At 41.8% G+C, this 21,739-nt stretch overlaps 2 protein-coding genes across 2 annotated transcripts; one reads left to right on the forward strand and one right to left on the reverse strand.

Moving 5' to 3' along the window:
* The first annotated feature begins 745 nt into the window (after nucleotides 1–745).
* On the forward strand, nucleotides 746–9,456 carry si:ch211-244c8.4 (APC membrane recruitment protein 2). The gene has a single exon (XM_026371786.1). It carries the CDS (start codon nucleotides 2,004–2,006, stop codon nucleotides 4,911–4,913), a length of 2,910 nt encoding a protein of 969 aa, XP_026227571.1. The 5' UTR covers nucleotides 746–2,003; the 3' UTR covers nucleotides 4,914–9,456.
* A 133-nt stretch (nucleotides 9,457–9,589) lies between these two features.
* Nucleotides 9,590–21,407, reverse strand: phldb2a (pleckstrin homology-like domain, family B, member 2a). Its single transcript, XM_026373123.1, has 17 exons — nucleotides 21,300–21,407; nucleotides 19,518–19,642; nucleotides 17,872–18,833; nucleotides 17,180–17,512; nucleotides 15,885–16,019; nucleotides 15,007–15,144; nucleotides 14,266–14,412; nucleotides 13,426–13,536; nucleotides 13,258–13,347; nucleotides 12,943–13,080; nucleotides 12,487–12,586; nucleotides 11,814–12,009; nucleotides 11,639–11,729; nucleotides 11,405–11,551; nucleotides 11,081–11,300; nucleotides 10,836–10,921; nucleotides 9,590–10,660 (listed from the first exon to the last, which is right to left on the reverse strand). The coding sequence occupies exons 2-17, from the start codon at nucleotides 19,570–19,572 to the stop codon at nucleotides 10,520–10,522; spliced, it is 3,090 nt and encodes a 1,029-aa protein (XP_026228908.1). The 5' UTR covers nucleotides 19,573–19,642; nucleotides 21,300–21,407; the 3' UTR covers nucleotides 9,590–10,519.
* Nucleotides 21,408–21,739: the final 332 nt, after the last annotated feature.

The following is a 21,739-nucleotide window of genomic DNA, read 5'->3' on the forward strand; positions in this document are numbered from 1 at the left end:
GGATTATGTAGGTTTACAAGTATCTGTGTGTGAAGAACATTTTTGTATTTGTCTAGAAACCACAGAATAAAAGCACCTTTTTATTTGTGTTATTGTATAGTATGTAGCTCTTGTATGTATGTGTGTGTGATTGAGAGACACTGGTTATCACAATAATAGTGACCAAGATGTTAAGATGTTGAATAGAAACTGTGGGCTACAAAATAAAGTTTTAACTGTCTCTGTTGGTCTATTTATAGTCCAGTTTTAGGATGAATCTCATGACAGCCCATCTCTGCTAGAAGTTTTTACGCTTCCCAGCGCTTTAAAAATAGACCAAAGTTTTCGAAAAGACAACTTGATCTGTTATATTTCCTTTTCTCAGCCTTTGTTCAAACACAGCTGACCCACCTACTCATACTTAAATGGGCCAGGGAATACATGTGGATGAGACAGCAGCTTTATTTTCAGACCCAGTCTGTATCTACTGCCAAGCGTTGGTTCTCAAGCAACCACTAGAGGCTGCACTTGCTCCATCCCAAAACCTCATTCATTCATTTGGCTCAGCAATCCTTCCCTCTCATGGCTGAATTATAACAAAACACACACTCTTATTTAATTCAGGTAGACCACAAATGTATTAGAGGAAATAACCGTCACACTGGCATTTATAAAATGAGATATTTTGGGTTAAACTTCTCCAAGAAGTAATAAAGCCATTTATTAATACCTGAGCAAAGCAAGCGGAATATTTATTAAACTTGAACTTCTTAAGCACTTGATAATTGTGAACATCTACTAACCGGATACACATAACTAGCCAAGACTTCTAAAGCATTCTGTATATTGGTATTTATTGCTGTACATGTAAACTGGTAAATAAGATTCATAACAATATTTTGTCACGAAGCACATGAAAAAGTGAAGTAAATGCAAATATAGTGGCTTGAGCACTGTGTTGATTAGAGCGTTGCATTTGACATTAGATTTAAATACACACATCTTGCAGTTAGAGCGTTCCTTAATTATAAAAATGCTTAAATTATCATATACACATAATAATATTAACTATGGCAGGCATGAAGAGCAATCATAATATCAATACAATACTCATTTTACCTTCTTTCCTGTAAAATTCACTGACTGATTCAAAGTTCAAGAGGTCATGACCCCAAAATATTCCACTACAGAAATATTAATATCTAAATTTCACAGGAAGCTTTATATTTGTTTTATTGCCTATCCTCTAATAGAGGAAATTATGCATTTTAAAATAACATGCAGCCTACTAAAGAAGAAATTACTACACAGGTCAATAAGCTAATTATATCCAAAGCATAAATGTAATAAACTGTTGCACTTTGTGGCATTAAATATTTAACGTTGTGGTTGTTTGTCTTTTTCAATAATAGATTTAACATTTCAAACAGAGGTGAGTTCCTAAAGGTGCTCCAACATAGATACAACTGAGACTATTTTGTATATAATATCAGCAAATCAATTCAATTAACAGTCTTTTAGGTATCAAATAGAGGTGCATCTAAGTGCACTGCAATAGTCTCAATGTGATGTCTATATAAAGTCCAATTGATTGGAATTCATGATTCGCCTTATTAATGGAGTATTTGTCTTTGCTGTTTATGTAAACAGAGTCATCAGACAGAGAGCAAGAGACGGAGGAAGAGAAAACTGTGTTCAGGGTGGCTGATGACAGCCTCTGGCTCTGCATTGCTGACGAAAGCTGCTTAGCTCCTCGGTTGCTGTGGCAACCGGGGAGAGCAGCCAGGCAAAAACGAGGCAAAGAGGAGGGGCTTTCAAGGGAGAAATAGAGGAGAAAGGGTGGTTGGATGTGAAAGGCAGACAGAGGGAGGGATACAACCGATAAAGAAACACACTGAGAGCAACAGAGGTACAGTGAGGCGATAAAGATAAGGTTTGGATGCAAATGTTCACTCCAGTGGCTGGGGAATAATAACTGCAGCAAGTGACGGGAGAATACAAGGAAACTGGGAAACGGAGAGAAGATGGATGTACAAACGGACAACATGGACCCCCCGCCTTGTGAATCTCAGCCAAGTGGAAAAATCAGAAAAGGATTCAAGCTGTTTGGCAAACACAAGCCAGGTAACATCTTTTCTATTCGAAGCAAAGGCGATGGGAACAACAAGTCACCTATCAGGAGCAAAACACTAGATGGATTATCGGAGACTGCAGTCCCAGATTCAGAGCACGAGCCAGACAAGGAAAAGGGACAGGAGGTGAGTCAAGGAGAGAGAGAGCAGGCAGAGGAGGAACAGCTTGGTGAAGATGGCATTCTGGCTGCCGCCCCTGCTCGTACATCAATTTCTTCAGTCAGCTCAGCCAAGTCCCTCAGCTTTCTGTCGTTACTGAGAGGTGGCCGGAGAGGTGTGGGGGACCGCCGAGTCCAGACCGTGTCCCAGCCAGTGGGACGGCAACGTCGTGGGCTAAAGGGTCTCTTTGGCAATGTTAAGTTTCGCGCAAAAGACAAAGATGACAAGGAGGAAGCCCCTCCGAGCCCACTTCTCATGTCATCCCGCGCCAGCAGCGTGGAAATCATCAAAGAGGACCTCACCCTCACCCCCAAATCCCAGCCTCGCTCTCTGGACAGCCCTGAAACTGAGCCTGTGAAGAGCTTAACACAGGACAGTGCAGCTACATCCCCATCAGAGGCCATAGCTCCCCAGGTGACAGCAGGCAATGTGAGTAGAACTAATGAGCATGTGTCGCCTTTACCCACCCCTGAGCTACCGTTGGTACCCGGTGATAACAGCCTAAGCTCTTTGCTGGCAGACATCTCCTCTCTCCTGACCTTTGACTCAATCTCAGGAGGTGGAGACATCATGGCTGATGTGGAGGCAGAGTGGGGGAAAGCCAGCAGTGCCATCGGTGCTGTGGTGATGGAAGTCACACCATCATCAACATCTTTCTTCTCCAAACCTACCATCTCTTCTCCAATTAAACTTTCCCCTGTAGCCGTCTCCAGTCTAACAGTCTCCAGTCAGTCCGTTACTCCTCTGACTAAAACAACTTCAACCTCTTCTCCCACTGTCACCACGTTAACCAAATCTTCCAATTTGACTACTAACTCAGTCAAACCAAGTTCAGACTCTACTCCAGCCTCTGAGCTTTCTACCAGCATTAAAATAAAATCAACTCCCACGCCCCCTGCAACAAAACCTTCGACTACCCAAGTAGCATTAACAAACCTTACTGCTCCAGTAATGTCTTCCCCTTCGTTAACAATTAAAACCACACTGAGCTCCACCTCTACTACTACTACAGTCAAGGCTCCCTCAATTAGTCCAACTCTTACCTCTACAGCTAGCAAACTGGCTTCAGAGACTGCAGAACCTGCAAAAGTTGTTGTTTCAGTTAGTAAACCCAGCCCTGTAGCTACTCCAACTCCTTTGTCAGCCAAACCTCCACCCCTAACCCATAGCCCTGCCACCCCTGTTTCTGTTACCCAACATCCACCCTCAAAATTGGATTCAGCTAGCAGTTTGCAAATGTCAACTTCCTACAAACCCATTCTAAATTCAGCTGGAGAATCTAAAGCTCCAGTGACAGCATCACCAGCCTGTAGTGTTATAACCACACCTTCTCCTCCTGCACTAGTTACCTCTTCCAAGATGACAACAGCTACAACATCCACTACAACCGCAGACTCGTTATCTGCAGCCCTTTGCAAACCTACAATCATGTCTCCCCCTATAGAGTTAAACAAGACTCCTTCCCTTGTAACTGTTCCTTCCACTACTCCAACAACCACAACTAAAACCATACACAGCCCTGCATCTGTCCCAACTCAATCAACAACTTCTTTAGATATGATTTCTTGCATGACAAAACCCAGTCCTGCACCAGTCGCTTTAGATAAGACATCCCCTGCTCCCACATTGGCTCCAGTTCCTACCTCCCATGCTGATATTTCCCCACCACCTCCTGATCTAGGTCAGATCCCAGTCTCTCACTATAGAGCTCCTCCTGTACCTGTTCAAATCCCCATGTCTGTAATGAAAGATTCCTCTCCTCCTGCTCAAGTTCAAGTTTATCATTCCAAGGCCTCTCCTGCTCCCACTCAGAAACCAGACTCTGTGTCTAAAGATATACCTGTCAGTGCTCAGATCTTAGCTCCTGTAACTAAAGATCCTCCTGCACCTGTTCAGATCTCATCTTCTGTATCTAAAGATCCTCCTGTCCCTGCTCAGATCTCAGTTTCTGTTGCTAAAGACCGTTCTGCACCTACCTCTGCCACTCGCCCTGTCACTTCTCTTCCTTGTACCTCTCCACTTTGGTCGAGTGAGCCCTCAGCTTCTTTTAAGACGAGAGGAAGTGGACAAGCTTTTGTGGATGGGCAACTGACTAGTCCAACTAGCACAGATTCTCAGAGGGGCCAGGCTGTGTTGTCCAAAACAGAAGAAAAGCATGAGTCACGAACAAGCCTGCAGGGCTCTTCTAAAGAAAGAAGGATACCACAAGTAAAGGCATCAGGACTAAGCAAAATACCTGTAGTTGGAGGGGGGAGAGGGGGGAAACTACCTGTCCGGGACAGCCAACATGCTGATGATGAAACAGGCAAGGTTCCACTGTCTCCTGTACTCCAAGAAGAGAGGCCACATTTCAATTCACATGATGCAGGGAACAAAGATAAAATCCATGATGTTGAGGTTAATGTGCCAACCTCAAAACACACCCCGGAGGAGAGTCAGCAGCCTCCCCAGCCAAAAGTCCTCGCTAGTTTACCACGTGACTCAAAGATCCCCGTGAAGCACAGCACACAGTCTCACGCTGCCTCCCAAATCCCACAAGCGAAAGATCCCCATCGCTCCAAGATACCTGTATCCAAGGTTCCTGTCCGCCAGGCGGGTAATAAGCCTGCAGCTTCAGGAGGGAGCACCCAAACAAGAAAATGAAACAATAGACTGAACCAATCAACGATGCTAAGTACAGCTTTGACTGCAACATTTTTCAAATATAACTACACGATCGCAGTTTTTTGATTCATTGCCATATTTCATCTCTTGGCTTCACTACACCATAAGCAACAGTAACAGAGTCAAGGGGGGTTAACAGCACTCAAGCACAAAACATCTCCACAGGGAGCTGAAGCAACAAGCCTGGCTCTTTGGTGCTGAGCCAACTGGACATGCACTCAGGAAAGGTTCAGGGTCACACCTGAACACACAGCAGCATTGGTAACTAAGGATAAATCTGAGAACACAGTCACACACACAACACGGGCGAGTGCCTTTTTAAGGGTGCTTTTCCTACAGACTCTCAGAGTTTGTTGTCTTTTCTACAGTACTTTTAACTTTGGTTACTTATACGTTTTGTAGGAACCGTCAAAGTTTTGTCTTTTTTTCCAGCAAGTCTCTTTGATAATAACCAGTCCCTTTACTTTTTATTTATGTCAGGAGAAGAACAGCAGGAGCTCTCCATATAGATGCAACCAAATTTACATTCCACACCTATCTCTGGATGTATGTAGCAGAAAACGTGTTATTAATTTTTGCACATGTTGAACTGTACAGCGCCTGTGAGTCCGTCTGCTCGTATGTAACACAATTAGATCTCACTGTGAACTACAGGAGGGACGGATTGGAAAAAGAAAAAACTTCTTTCAATCAAATGGACACTGGGCAACCATTAAGAATGGAGCTGTGGACGTTTGAGGGAGACAGAGAGGATGCTGAGATGAGATCTCAAGCTCGTAAAATGGCACACCCTTATCCGTTTTCCATTTATACTCAGATGAGAACAATATCTCTTTGTATAATCTCATCTATGTTGTTCTGTTTACTCTTTAATCAATAAAACAATATCAATACTTAGCAAGATGAGATGTGCTTAAGTTTTGAATTATATCCTGTTTTCCATATATTGTGGCAGTTACCAGACAGATGTGAGCGCACATAAAAAGGAAGTTGGAATACATAATCTCTGGAGTCACAGTCTATGTTGATGGAGATTACATAACTAGAGAAAAGTTAAAGATCAGAGAAGATAAATAACAAATCCCTACAGTGACTCACCATCTTACTACAGCCTGGGTTGCAGGCTGTCCTCCAACATCATCCACACTCGAAGCTCACTGACCTGAATAGTGAGCACACAAATGTCAGCCGAGCCCAGCCAATCAGCATCAAGGGAAAACGCTTAACATGCATACCTTATTATCAGGAAAAGGGTTTGGGAATGTGTGTCACTGCTATTCTTAACACTAAATAATTCCCTTCAGACCGAATGGATCATTTGATTTGAGAAGGCAACATCAGTGCAGAAAAATCTAATTGGAGAGAATTATTTCAACATAAAAGGCTGGAGTGAATCAAAGAAACAACTATTTACATTAATAGTTTTAGAGGTGAGACTACAGCCTCGGGTTCATGATGGGAAGCTGGTAAGTCACGAGGCAACGTTATGAGAAATCTGGTGTCACAAATAAATGTAAAGGGACAAAGGGTGAATTGCAGAGGTGACACAAAAAGACTTCTGTTCACTTGAGGGAGCCAGGGGCTCCAAGCTGAGCAGAGAAGGAACATCGTTTGCCAGAGCAAAACACGAGGATTTCAGGTGCTGATACAGATTTCAGAGGGTAAAACCAACATCCCTGAAATGAGAACAGTTTGGTCCTGAGGCTTTGGCACGATACATTTCCTTCAGCTAACACCTGCGATTTGGCATTAGGGTTAAAACATCACGCCTGAACTGCAGATACTGATTGTATACAATTGTATGCAGAGATGAGGCTGGTTATGAGAGCTCACACTGTGATAATTTACACTGTGCTCTCCACTACAGGAAATAAAATCAATATAATTGCTGTAGTTTTAATAAGGGAACTTAAACAGACTGAAAGCTGCCTTTTGTCAGCAGCCATTCACATGATTTCCCTGTCGCATGATTTTCACGCCATAAGTGAGCCTGGAGTGAAGTACAGCCAGGAAACATGTTGAAATAAGCTGTTGAGCTACAGTATATTGCATAAACTGTCTGAGACTGACCCTGTTAGTTTGTGTGTTTCCCTGCAAACACAGATGCAGTGTCTTAAAGGCCAGCCCCTTGCCCCAAATACGTTTCACAAATTACAGCACTCATAATGCAATGATGCTGCCCCGGCTTTCTATGGTCTGTATGTGTTTGTGTCTGATTCTGCCTCTGGAGAGACGACGTGCCTATTTAGAGCCTAATTTAGCATGCTTCACTCTGTGTTTCCATGCCAACCCCACTAGGTCAACCAATGCAAGGCTGAGGTGTCGGAGGGAGGAGTTTGAATCCATGAGTGCCTTAATGAGCACCGTCATGGTATACATGCTAATAAGACATACAGACATAATTACTTAATGTGTAGTTTTAAATGGAATTTTTGTACAGCATTATTGTATCATAATAATTGGTAATAATAATATTATCAGATTAATTTAAAAAGTATTTGCATTGATATAGGTTAAACTACTCAAATTAATACTAATTAATCTGTGGTGAGATTAAGGGACATATACAGTAGTACTGATATGCTACATAGTATATTATGAAGTACTTGTTGTCTGATTTAATTGTACTTAAATTTACTGCAACAGTTCAGTTACCAGTTACTTTGCAGAATAAGATTTATAAACAATTAACTAACCAAACATTTTGTTCTAGTTCATTTTTTTTTTAAATTCAACTTAGCTTTAAAATGTTTGAGGTCTGATCTAATGGTTGTTCACTTTCATAATTGATACAGGTCTTCCTCTATGACTGACACATATTAGATGTTGATGCTGTGAAAGACAACTACGCTATCTTACACAGCCATAAATGTGATGGGTAAAATATTTAAATAAGCTGCTTTAAAAGCTCTGGTGTGGCTGCACCACACTCATAGATACCACAAAATATTGTTTTAGTCTTAAGTGACATTCGTACATTCCAGATATAAGAGGAGCTAATGAATTATAAGTGCCTCAGTGATTGTGGTAATATGAAACTTTTCTAAAATAGATAAAAGGCACATCTAAGAAGGTAATAACAAAAAGCCAGTTCACTGCTTTAGAGATGCATTGTGCAGCACCATATATTAAGGTCATCAATCCCCACGGGAAAAGAAAAATATCCATAGGAAAACACATGTTGGGATTTATATAGCTCCTGTTTAGTGCTACAAAATACAAAGGAATTTTACAGTCAAAATACATGTTCATGTTCAATGCAGAAAAGGTATATTTACTAATCAAAATGATTTATTCATACACACGCCAAGTGTAAAAACCTGTAGCATAGTGTCATAAAAGCCTCCATCACAAATGTTTTTATAGAAAATATTAAATATTAAATGTATTCAATATAAATATGTTAATGCCATAATTTGTTTGGTTCCAAGGCTGGCGTCTCCTACAGTGAACAACAGTTTGGGGATGAGTTGTTTACCTTCATTCACAGACAAGCATCCAACAAAGGCAACAACTCATCTGCAACGCCGTCTGTTCTGCAGCTGGATGTGTACGGTGCGAGTCTGGGTTAAATAAGACCAGAGCATGACAAACACCGACCATCACGGACTGTAAACCAACAGTTGGACACTTGGTGTAAAACTAGGTTTTCATTATCAAAAACAATCAGACTGTAATCAAATAATGTACAATTCAAATATCAGGCTTTTATAGCACATTTTAAACTGAATCATAAAGTCATTTTGTGTTTGTGATTCTAAACATTGCAAATTCCACAAAATTAAATCTTAAGCTTGACATATGTGCTTACAAACGCACATATCTGATGTGGGTATTGGGAAATATGGATCATCGAGGCTGCAATCTTTCACAGTGAGTGTGAGGGGACAAGTCAGAGCATTACGTCATGGTAGTGCAATAGCTCTGCTCTGAGGACCTCTGCTGGTGAAAAAACATAATCAAACATTTAAGCGTAAGGAAAATGTTGGTGATGCAGTACATGCAGCATCACTGCCGCACAACATGGCCTCTTCATATCAGGCCTGCAGCCTTTATTATAGATAAAGGAACCTAACTTCACAGTGGTAGGTAAAAAAATATGATTTACCACTGTGATGTGGGCAAATGTTGTACTTTTATGAGTGCAATATTTGCAACAACAATAATTACTGATTATAAAATGTTAGCTTGCACTAATAATGATCTCTCCTGAATGCTGTTTGTACATGAATGAAAACATGTGTGGACATTCAGCCAAGCTTTAAAGAAGCAGACAAGGAGAACGTATGCTGTAGTCTGGCAGCTGAAACCAAAAAGCTGCAAATTAGGTAAACATGCAAAATAATGCACTATTTGGATGTTATGTGACAATACAGAAATAATTAATCTGGTTTAACATAAAAAGACTATAACATATGCAGTGGCAAGACAAGGTATGTGGAGTTTCACGGTTTTCTGCATTAATTTGTCATTGATCTGATATAATTTAAGTCAAGAGTGTTAACAAATATAATGTGCCTAAAATAATAACACAAAAACAATTCTGATCTTTCATGTCTTTATTGACAAAAACCATAACAACCTCACAGTGCGAGTGGAAAAAGATTGTGAACAACCCTGAGTGACAGCCACTTAGGGTGGTTTGAAGGCATCATTGGAACTGGCTAACATCTGTATTTATGAGTCTACAGTAGGTAAAACATTGAACAAGCAGGGTGTCTATGACAGGACACAATGAAGGAAGCTGCAAACATTGATGTATGCCTAAAGTTTCCCAAAGAGCACATTGACACTCCACAGTATTAGTGGCAAAATGGTTCACATACTTTTTCCACTAGCACCATGATGTTTTTATAGTTGTTCTCAATAAAGACATTACAGACCTGAATAGTTTTTTGTCTTATTATTTTAAGCAAATTATATTTGTTAATAGTCTTGACTTGACTGAAGATCGTATAATGTTTTAAGACAGATTTATGCAGAAAACCACAAAATTTCAAAAGGTTCACATACCTTTTCTTGCCACTGTGCACTGTAGACACACTGAAAAGGTGCAGTCAGTGAGAAAACAGGAAAGAAAAGAAACAGAGGTAGACCTACATATTTGCACTGCAGAACTGTGTACTGTAAATAATCAACATCGGAATAACATCTGTGTGTACCGCAGTTTGGAAGTGTAGCAGATGTTGGCCAAACATTTACAAAATGGGGGAGTATGAGACAAGCTGATATTCGCTGAAAGGAAAAAGAAATAGTAGAATTTATATTAGCTTGATTGCTACATTATTTAGTCACGTTTCAGCCACTCATGGTACACAAACAATAAAAAAATAACTACATAGCTTAATTATGAAACTTGTATATCAATCTTTTTGATCTGTTATACATGATTAAACTCTAAAGTGTGCTTCTGAGTGCACGTTGTCATTGTACAAATACAAGTGTAAAGGTAAGTGCAGTTTTGTTGACCTAATGAACGTCCATGTCGATAGGAGCAGAGTGCTCTAAATTTATTTATCAAAAAAAAATTCAATCTTTTCATCAAAAGAATTTTTGTGGTGCAGAGCCTGATCTGTTGGAATGAGTTACACCATGAAATGCATGTGTCCTTCAGCACCCGTAACAACCACATCCATCCAAATACGCATGGCCTCAGGCGAGGGAGCCACCATGTAGTACACCCGATCGTGGGTCTTCACACTGAAGGTCAGCGAGGGGTTGGGGCTCTTGGTAGTGAATGTCATTTAGAGAAAAAGTGAAATAATAGAGAATAGAAGGGGAGAGGGTTGAGGAGATGTGTGTATAAGAGAACAAAAAAGATGGATGTCAACAAGATTCAAAGTAACAGGCAATGTGTGGACGATCACCGGCAAGCACGTGCACGCTCCTAAACGGACTTACTTTGTGCGCATTCTTCAAATGGTCATAGTACACCTCCTCTATGGCTTGGAAGTAAATGACTCCTTTCATCTTGGTCTCATGTTTGTCTGCAGCAAAGAACATAAACACAACTGTTCATGGACCAACGACGCTGTGATAAAACCTTGTTCACTCCATCTGAGGCATCCTGGCATAGCTTAAGAATTGACATCATGCTCACAGTAAGCTTGTGCCCCATTTGAAAACCGCACGTTTTCCAGCCTCACCTGCATAGTAGGTGAGTGTCCTGCGATTCTGGTCGAAGACAAACCAGCGTTTCTTCCAGGTCTTGATCTTACCGCCCATTTTGACCAGGAAGCCTCGGCAGGTTTTATCAGTGATGGCCAGATGGAAGCAAGCGTCTGGGTTGTGTCCGGCTGCCTCGATGTGGCCGTGAAGATCAAAGTCGTCTTTCCTTACCGGGAGGTAGCGTGTCAACAGCCGGGACTATGGAAACAAGTTAGATCAGGGATGTAAACAATGTGTACTGCTTTGTTCTAAAAGTATTTACATGAGGCAAATCCTCAAATCAGCTGTCCACGTCTGGATACCTGTGATCGTTGTTTCTCCCTGAGCTTCACCTCTCTCTCTACAAGTTTCTGTCTCCTGCATGTTTCCTCCTGCAGTCGTTTTTCTAGTTCCTCTCTTCTTCTTCGCTCCTCTTCCAGAGCCTGCCTGCGCATCTCCATCTCACGTTCCTGCACATGCCCCATAGAGTACATTACGTCTGTCATCAAGCATACCTCCACATACACAGTGAGTTTTGGGGAGGTATGGCACTTTACCCTGTGCTCAAGGAGTCTCTGCTTCTCAGCCTGGGCCTCTCGGAGTAAACGCTCCATCTCCTCGATCTTCGCCATATTAGACATGCTAGCACTTAGGGAAGATGGAAAACACAAGTTAGGAGTGTAAAACTACTAAAAGGACTAAAGAAAAGTAACTCAGCGCTTTGACTCTCACCTGGAGATGTTGTCCGGGGAGCAGGCGGAGAAGCTGGTCTCCAGGCTGTCAGAGCTGTCCACACTGACGGTATCTGAGGCCTGGCTGTTGTCTGGGTAAGTGAAGGAGCTTAGGAACACGGTGGCCTCAGACTCCATCCTGCTGCAAAAATCACTTCTTCTCTGTCTGTCTTCAGTCATGTTTGCATGGCTGTTGCCTGTTCACAACAGAGAAAAACCTCAACATGCATAATCTAAAGTTAGAGTACCAAATCTGTCTTCCAGCAACAGCAAACCATCAAGGTGAAGAAAAGTAAATGGATTTATTTTAAGTGAGCATAATGTAAAAGGTAAATAGTTCATGCCAAAACTGGTTTCATATGCATTCAAACACATATAATTCCTTAATGCTGCCTTTTCCAATAAAGATATTTAACATGTTTGTTTTTCACATGCAGTCAAAACAAGTCATTTACCTCAACATCACAAATTCCTATCTTGTATAATTTACAATCCTTCTGTTGAGACAAACATTACGTCCCTGATATCAGATTTGGACTAAATGTAGCGCCACAGATTATTACATTATAAAAACATTTCCTGTCCTGATACATGTAGAAAGCCTGAGGGCCGAAGCTGGTCACACTGTGCAGATGTGATGCAGACAGGCTCAACAGTCTGGTACTCTGACTCACTCTTTGGCAGGCGGCGGGTGTTCAGGTCCCGAGAGGAGAAGCTGAACCCTTGTGGTATGACACTGCCACAGCTGGTGCTCTGGGACAAAGGCAGGTGAGCCTGAGGAGGAATCAGCAGCACCTAGTCAGGACCAGACTCCACCACCTTCACACAGCTGCAAACGTACTCATTTGCAAATGACTTCACGAGTTAGATGGGTGTGGCAAGACTAACTGAGAATTCCTGTTTGGGTGGATCATCCTCAAGAGACAAAATGTTTCTAGATACAAATAATCAGGGCAATGAAATCACCTTGACTGCAGTCCAGGATAAGAACGAGCACCCTTATTTTGAATTTTCAAAGATCACACTTCTAAAACTGTGTTAACCTTAAAGATTAATAGGCTTTTTATTACTTTGCATCGGTTGAAAACTGTCCCAACCTTTAACGTGTGCTCAGGTTATGAGATAATTACCTTTGGAGGGAGTGTGCGTCCCAGAGATCTGCCATAAGGTGTGAGGAGCTGCTGGCTCCTCTTATGAGGTAGGCTGTCACTTGTGTGGGCAGAGTTCTCTTTGTTGCTTCTTCTCCTCTCCTTCAGAGAGTGCAAGTGCTGCAGCAATCGCAGAAACCAGAGCAGAAATGACAAAGGATAAAAATAGCATGAACTCTCATCAGAGAAATTAAGCATTTTGTCATTTATTGTGTAATAGTAATAAACTTTTGAAAGACACAGGGACACCCTGCTGGTGGAAAGTGGTACTGCAAATGTACAGCAACTGCCTCCTACCTCTTTGATTGCCAAAGAGTTATTAGTGAAAACCTGCCCTTCAGACAACTCTGCATACTTTCCTTCCAAAGACGCCAGCTTCTCTCTCTCCTGCAGATTTCAGCAGAGCATCTTCAAGTAAATACAAATAAACATTTTACAACATCAGCAATCGAAGAATTTGAATACCTTCTGAAGCATGACCAGCAAATTGTTTTTCTCTCTCTGGAAATTCTCTCTTTCTTGCTGAGCCTGTAAAGTAATCTGTGCAGACTGTTTCTTCAGGGTCACGAGTCTTTCCTTTGAAAAGAAAACACGCACAACATCAGCTGGAAACTTTCATAATGAACTGAGGAAAATAATGTTGTAACATTAGTGTTTTATTTGAATGCAGAAGCAGAGTGAACTTACATTAATTTTACATCCTCACTCTCTTTATTCGCCTTCTCTCTGATTTTACCCTCAGTTTAAAAATGTGTGCATTCATTAGATTGTTAGTATTTTCATGCTTACCATTGTTGACACTGTTGTTTCTTGTAATTAGTTCATGCTTTGTGCTGCAAATCTCACAATTGTGCAGCTTTATTTTCATGCATAGCCTGTAGTAAGATTAATGACAACAAACCACAATGCAGCAATTGAAAAAAATCCCAGAATAGAAAAACTTAAAACGATCACCACAACAACTTTTATTTCTTTGCTTCTATTTTTTATTGTTATTGGGCCTTAAAAGAACTTTTTTTTAAAGTTTATTACCAAATATACTGTGTACCATCTTGTCACAGACCACTACTCTAAATGACGTACTATTGAGTCTACAAAATAATAAAGCTCTACCTTAAATTATAGAAGTTTATTGACACTGCTATGCTGTGTTCTGTTATAGTGCACCAAAAATGCCCACATAAGTCTTTGTACATATTGCTGGCTAAAAATGGGACATTTCAGAGTGATGCAATTCCACCGTTAGCTCAGTGATACAATGCACTACAGGCTACATGCACACTCACAAATTGTCACTCGCTGTACCTTGCGTGTGACCATGAGACGCTGACACTCGGCGATCTCTCGCAGTAGCTCTTGGCTCCGATTCTCTTTTTCCTCGTCCTGATTAATTTCTCTCTCCAGTTTCTGAAACTCCAAATCCTCCAACGATTTAGTTTGGTCCTCAGCTTCCTGTTAACACCACAGACACACATGCTGCCTTAATTATAAGTGAACAGAGAAAGAAACATTTAATGCAGACTGAAAATGAACACACATTTATTTAGACTTATACTTCATAGCAGTATAAAACAGATGCTAGTCTTTCCACATGATGTGAAGTTTCAGGTAAGTTAAATTTTTTACCAAATTGGAGTCAGATGAGCTAAGAAAGCTGATAATTTGTACACATGGTAACTATTTGGTTCACATTTCAAATGTGGGTCTGAGAGACACCAGGGCTGTAACAGAAGATGTGAATGTGAGACAGGAAATCGTTGGAGAGGAAACAATATTAGAGAGAACAAGGGCAAGAAGGATAATGAAGGCACAAAAAAGAAATATACTGGAAAGAAAAACAAACCAGACCGTGGAGATGTAAAATAAGAGCTGAGGTCTGACTCTTTGTGCTCACTGCCAACATGAACCAATTCTGGACAATACAGAATTATGTTCTCATTGGAGTTGGTTTAGACTTTCTAAGCTAATGGTTTAATATATAAAAGGGTCACTTATCATTTGAATGTGATTCATGTCGTCATTTTTGACCATCGCACAACTTTTTACCTGCGACTTCTCGGTGTGGCTTGTCTTGTCAACACTATGGAGCTTCTCTTTAAGTTGGTCCAGAAGCTCCTTCTCCCTCTGCAGCTGGCCCATCTCTGACTCGTGCTCACCTTCCAACAGAGCACACTCCACTTCCATCTGCAAGAGACAGCAGCACAGATTAGCAAACAGTGACACCCCTAGTAAATTAAAGGAAAAAATAATAATAAATAAAGGAAAGAAAGGATCAACGTAGTAAAAAAATAATAATTTCAATAATAATAATGATGATAATAATAATACAGTTGTACAACTTAAGGTGTTACACAATATGTAGTATTCAAATTCATACAGTAGTCATTGGAGGAACAATATTCAATACTCAAAATCTTAATTGTAAAAATGTACGTATGTTTTGATATTTTTTTGTTTGTTTTTCAAGATCTTCTCGTGCTCGTCTTACAGGAATTTCATTTTATCTTACAACAATACAATAAAATACGAAATACATAGAGTCTCTTTAAATATTACAGTATATTAGTGCCACAACATAGATACGAGTTTTGATTAAATAATCCGCATTATAAATTTAACCAACTATCCCGCATCATAAATATATTTCTGGTATTTGTAACCAACCAACTGATGAAAAATCTACTGTAGAAGCAGTGAGTTATTGTTGTTTATTGTTATTTAAATTTATACATTAAGAAGCACGGATGTTCTGTATGAAATGAATATAAACTATTAAACGGAGAGAAGCTTGTCTGGGGTGGCCGGCGGGGCGGTCGTGATTGTTTGCAAACGTGTCCTTTAATCACATTTCATGCAGTGCGTCTACTGTTGTTCTGATATCTGATGGTGGCCTTAATCAGTCTCGGTTGTGTTCGTGAGGCTACCTCTCGGACAGACTCCTCCATCTGGTTCTCCAGGTCTTTGATCTTCTGCTCCAGCTCCTCTATGTTGTTTAAAACTTGAATCCTCTCTTCCTCTATATGCGTTACTTCCTGTTTAAGCTGCATGCTCTCCAGGACCTGCGGTGCCATCAGAAATGCAATAAATGCCTGGCATTGTAGGAGAGTTTAAATTTGGCGATACACTTGTCTCCCTAAGTAATCAAAAACTGGTTCTTCACAGGAAAGAGACAAATTATAAAAATTATAACATAAGAATCTACTTGTTTCCTTCTGTCCTGTAAGTATGTTATTAATATAATTTACCAGCCAGTAGAATAATTTTTATAAAAGACAACAGCAGCTGTTGTCAGTGATCCAAAACTGGATCACTGACAACAAGATTCTTTTCTGCTTGGTGTAATGGAAAGCTCTATCAGTGCACTCCACTGCCAGTCACACCAAAGCACTCCCACATACTTCAGCGTCTACCAACATCCTACAACCATTCATACAAACTTGCACAGGGATGCATTTCAGAGTGTATTAACAGGTATTCCTCTTTAAAAAAAAATTTATGGTCAGGGGCTCATTTGGCCGGCCATTCTAGGATTTATAGTTTTCCAGATGGGTTGTGAATGCTCTGTCTTCGTGCACACACTGCTTTGAGGAATGCAATGAGTAGCAGAGTAGAAGAGAGGGCATTTGCAGCCTGTAAACCTCTGTCACCACTGAAACACTGCAGAAATACTCGTCTCCACTTTAGTTTGAAAGTATTGCATAAAAGGAAGAAAAAGAAACAGTTGTTAGCAATAGTGTGTTCATTTTCACTAGGTTTTCTTTTTTGTTTAAAGTTCAAAACATCTGGAAAAACACACACCTTTGCCATGCATATACATTAGCATTCTTCCACTCACACACACCCGCACATGATTGTGCATGCGCGCACACATGCAGACGTACACTAATTCTCCATGGGATAAAGCCATTTCCTGCCCCCCCCCCCCCTCCATCAAAAGTTAGAATGGCTGAGGGCTGAAACAAAACTAGGACTTCTTCATTAAAACCAGACACACAATTAGGTTGTAACCGTTCTACAGCGGAAAAAAGCTGCAATCTTACAAAGACAGTGAGTCAGCGGTAAAAGGTTTGCGCAGGCTGGAAGCAGGAATCACTGCATGTGCATGTTTGGTATGTACGGTAAAGCTGAGGTCCTGTGATTTCCATGTTTATGTGTCTGAACAACCAACATAAACAGGAAATGTACAAATTACCCACTGCCACACATTTAAAAAACGTACTTTAGCTCTGTGCTGAGTGGCGGGTGAGGGGGCACTGCTGTTCAGGCTGATAGCTGGTGAATGGGACCTGGCCTCCCTGAAGCCACTCTGCTGACGCTGGCTGGCCTGCTGCTCATCAGTGAGTTGGAAGTCTCTGGCTTTGGCCCCAAAGCAACCGTCCTGAGCAGTGCTGCTGGGAGAGTCGGAGAACACAGACTCGTCGTCTGACACCTGCAGCTTCTCCAGTTCCTTATTGATCTTCTGCAGGTCAGAAACAGCTGATCCCACTGGCTCTCTCTCCACCTGGCGTAACTCAGTACACAGGTTCAAGATGGTCTCTAGACGCTGGCATTCCTGCAGACAGTGGAGCCGGATAGATGTTAATAAGCTGTAAAAGGACATGCAGAGGCTCCAGAAAATGTTAATAACCCTTCACTTTCTGAATTTCATGAAAGAATGATTCAATTCTCTGCTCCTCCTGTCACCTCTTTCACCATAGGGATGGTATAAGCTAAATGATGAGCAGCATCTATTTTCTGCTCATCACACCATAGAATCTTTGTCCTCATGTTCTTTAAATGCTGTTTGGCAAAGTACCATCAGGCTGTATTTTGCCTTTTACTCAAAGTGATCTTTGTCTAGCCACTCTTATGCACTCCACCATAAAGGCCTGATTGATGAATTGTTGCTAAGCTGTTGAAAAAGAAACTGACCAGTCTCTGCACTTTCTGCTCCCTGAGTCGTTCATCTCTCTGGTGCTGGTGGTAGTCTCTCAGCTCCTCTTTGCCATTCAAAGAGCTGATGCTGCCCACCCTCTGACCCAAACCAGCCTTTCCAAAGGACAGCCTCCTCTCTCCAAAGCTCAGATCTAAGCCAGTCCCGTCGATATCTATACCCAGAGAACTCAGAGAGGCCAGACTGGCCCTCCTGGGGGTGCTGGGCATGCTGGCTGGTACCGTAACATCTGGTGGCTGCTCCAGGGAAGACAGACTCCGCCGCTGCCCCGCTGAGCTCACTCCTCTGTGGGAACCCACTGAGTGGCGCGATGGCAGTGACAGAGTAGGAGGGTCTGCTGCATTGTGAAGCCGTGGCAGAGAACGACTATGCATCCCCAAGCTATTGAGGGAGCCAGTGGAGTATTTCCTCTGCCGGGAGTCTCCTCCAGCTTTGCCCTGAGAGTAGAGCCTGCGGCCCATGCGGGGACTTGACGGCACGCTGGCTGCTCCACTTTTAATCCTGGGAGAACGAGGTAGGGGCTCCCCATAGGAGGAGAGCAGAGAGCTTCCGTCTGCCGCATTAGAGAGGAGCAGACTGTCTTGTGACTGGTGGCGAGGATGATTATGACGGAGCAAGCCATTAGAGCCCAGCTGGCGCTCGCCCTGACGAGGGGATGGAGGCACGCTGCTGCTGGTCGAGTAGGAGAAGTTTCTGGAGGCAGACGGAGGGCGCTCAGTATTGCTAAGGACTGACAGCGGCCTGGTGGACTGGGGTCCAACAGATGATGGCACGCTGAGATACTTGCGGCTGCATTCGGCTGCCCTCAGACTGGCCTCCAGAGCACTCTTCCTGCGCTGCAGCGTCTCCATCAGTTCCTGTAACTCGGCCTTAGAGCGGGAGCCTCTCAGCAATGTCCCACCCACTGAGCCACTGGTGCTGTGCTCAATCTTCACACAGTCTGTAGAAGAGAAGCAGTTGACAATGCATGAAATCTTTTTTCCTCTCTTTGAACCATGTAAGAAAGATAAGTTTAATATAACTCTTTACGAAGCGCCCAGCTAGGAGAAGTGCTGTCACATATGTGCTGAGTACGGGAGGGGGAAACCAGTGAAGAATGTACACTCATACAGTTCTGAGCCCAATACAAACATTGGCTCAATCAGTGGTTAAGCTTCTTCTAAAAATGGAAGAATGCTGCTGGACCAAGACATGCCAGAATACATCATAGTCTCAACTGTAATAGAAAGCCTGAGGACACCCAAATATCTCAGTAAGCTATATTAGGATGGCACTCTTATTCGTGGGTGGTTAAATGCTGAATGAAGGAATCATTCAAGTGTTCACGTGATAATAGAGAATGTCCACATACCGTACTCCTGTGTCATTAAAACTCCTTCTCCCAATAATACTTTCTCAATAAGGTCTGAACTTTAATTCATTTAAAATGTGACAACGATGTGCAGCATTTGTATCGAGCTATACAAATAGATCTATGCTGACATGATGTTATCCAGCTAAATTCAGTTTACGCCGTTTTGAAGACAGGTGGGACATGCAGTCAACTATTAGTAGAGAAGTTTATCATCTGTGGCTGCAGATTATTGCGAGATTCACTGCTGAATGAAAACGAGTGTTATCTTACCAGAGCCGTAGCCCAAAGTGGCCACAGCACTCCTGTGAGGAAGCATGCTGTTCATCACACTGATCTCTTCTCTATGGCTCAGTCTGAGGCTGCAGGATTCAGCAGGGCCCTGTGTGCTTTGTTCCCTGAAATGAAGAAAAAAGAGGAAGGAACAAATATGAAACTCACAACTATCAAAACAATATTTTATCCCGTTACTAAGAGTTAAACCTAATTCAACTTTATCTCACCTATTGAAATACAAAAAAATAATAGTAATAGTAATTTGCTTCTTAACACTCTGCACAATAAATAAAGAAAATAAAGGCATTCAGACCTTATGGGTTTTAAACGTATCCTTCAAAACTCTACACGACAATGCCTCAATTGAAGCAGATATTTCAGATGTGCATATTTATTAACGGAAAAAAAAACCTCTGCCGAAGACTAAGTAGGAAAACAGAACCAGAGGAAGGTTCTTATGTCTGGCTCGCTGTTACCAATAAAACATGGACCCAAGACTTTCTCCTCTAAGTGAAAATTAAAGCTAAAGGAAATAAATACATCAAATAAAACCGTGACATATATAAGGTCCTTCCAGTGCCCTCACTCTAGGTCATATATCTAAAAGATAAAAGTCACAACCCACGAGAATTTTATTGATTCCTGTGATTCAACAGAGGGATTTTAAAAAGTCAGAACCACAGACAGCACACACACACACACACACACACACACTGCAGAGAGAGAGAGAGAGAGAGAGAGAGAGAGGGCTGATCTAAGATTTTCCTGCTGTCTGGAGAGAGAGGGCCTACAGGAAGTAGGGTATCCTTTTACACAGTCACACAATCAATCGGCATGAGTTCATTCTCCAGATCGCCTGACACTAAAAAAAAAAAAAAAAAAACCCAGCCCCATGTCAGGAGCAGGAGTTTTTACTGCATCACCCAGACTACAGAGCAGCAGGGTTGTGCAGATCACAAACACACAGCGAGATGTAAACAGTTTGAGGAATGGCCACTGATAAGTTGGCTTTGATCTAACGCCTGGTAAAACTGTGAAGATAAATGCTTTCACATTGCGTAAGGCTCAGATTGCTATTGCATTACAAGTCCCGCTCATTAACCAAGCAAACCCAGTGTTTACTGCTGCGAAAACAAAACCTCCAATCTAAAGATGAGGATTCTGGGATCTGCTGAAGACGAAATGACCTTAAAAAGGTTTTCAGGACACTTTAGTTTTCTTAATACATTCCAAATTCAGTGTGTTTCCAAACACTCAACATTAACTTTCTAACATTAAAACACTTAGAGAGGCTGCAGCTATGTCTTATTTGACTTTACTGATTACTTCAGGTCACTCACTGCACTGTTTGTACAATGTTGTGATTTAACAACGCATATGCATTCATGCACGTCCTCACACACACACACACACACACACACACACACACACACACACACACACACACCACACACCACACACACACACACACTCTTTATACTCTATATAAATTGGAAGTCAACACAATGTCTGGAAAACCACCAGCCTGATGATGATGACAGCTAGAAATTCACTCTTTTCCATTTGCTAAATCAGAAAATTTTCCCCTCTTGGAATTTGTTTCTGGCTGATTTCAAACTTTTAACTTTAGGTATTTCTCCCTTTGGAAACATCAACATCGAACTCAATCGCGTAAAACAACACGTAATAGAGTGATTTTCCCGGAGCATCAGTGTTTGTATCGATCAGAAGTTGAGGAAGTGATCGGAAATCGACTTCAGCCTAAAAGGAAACACGAACCTTTGTTTTCTGTCCCAGTCACATCATCGCTCCGGAGTTTTCTGCTGTGGGTCTGGTCTCGGTGAAGCTGAGTTTCACTATGAAACATCGGAGTCAACTCTTCCCATGACAAAGGACCAGACAGGAGCCCCCCTCCCACCTCAGCTCCCTGCTCACACTCTCCTCCCCACGAGAAGGGGGTGGGGGGGGAGCAGAGAGTGACTGTGTTTACTATCAGCATCAGATGACCGCCCCTCTCTGGTGAGAAGCAGAAGTAGGAATAAAAGGAGCCTGAGCTTTAACTGCTCTAGTTTTTAAAGTCAGTACATTTAAACCCTCCTGGATGTAGGTGTAACCTTTGACCCTGGAGCAGTGATCGATAAGCTGCAGTTTAATGTCATCATGTGATCATTCATCAATCTTCCAGGATGGAGACTGTAGGGACAGTTTTTAATCTGGTG

The sequence above is a fragment of the Anabas testudineus genome, chromosome 14 (genome assembly GCF_900324465.2).
Source record: "Anabas testudineus chromosome 14, fAnaTes1.2, whole genome shotgun sequence".
Taxonomy (NCBI): Eukaryota; Metazoa; Chordata; class Actinopteri; order Anabantiformes; family Anabantidae; genus Anabas; species Anabas testudineus.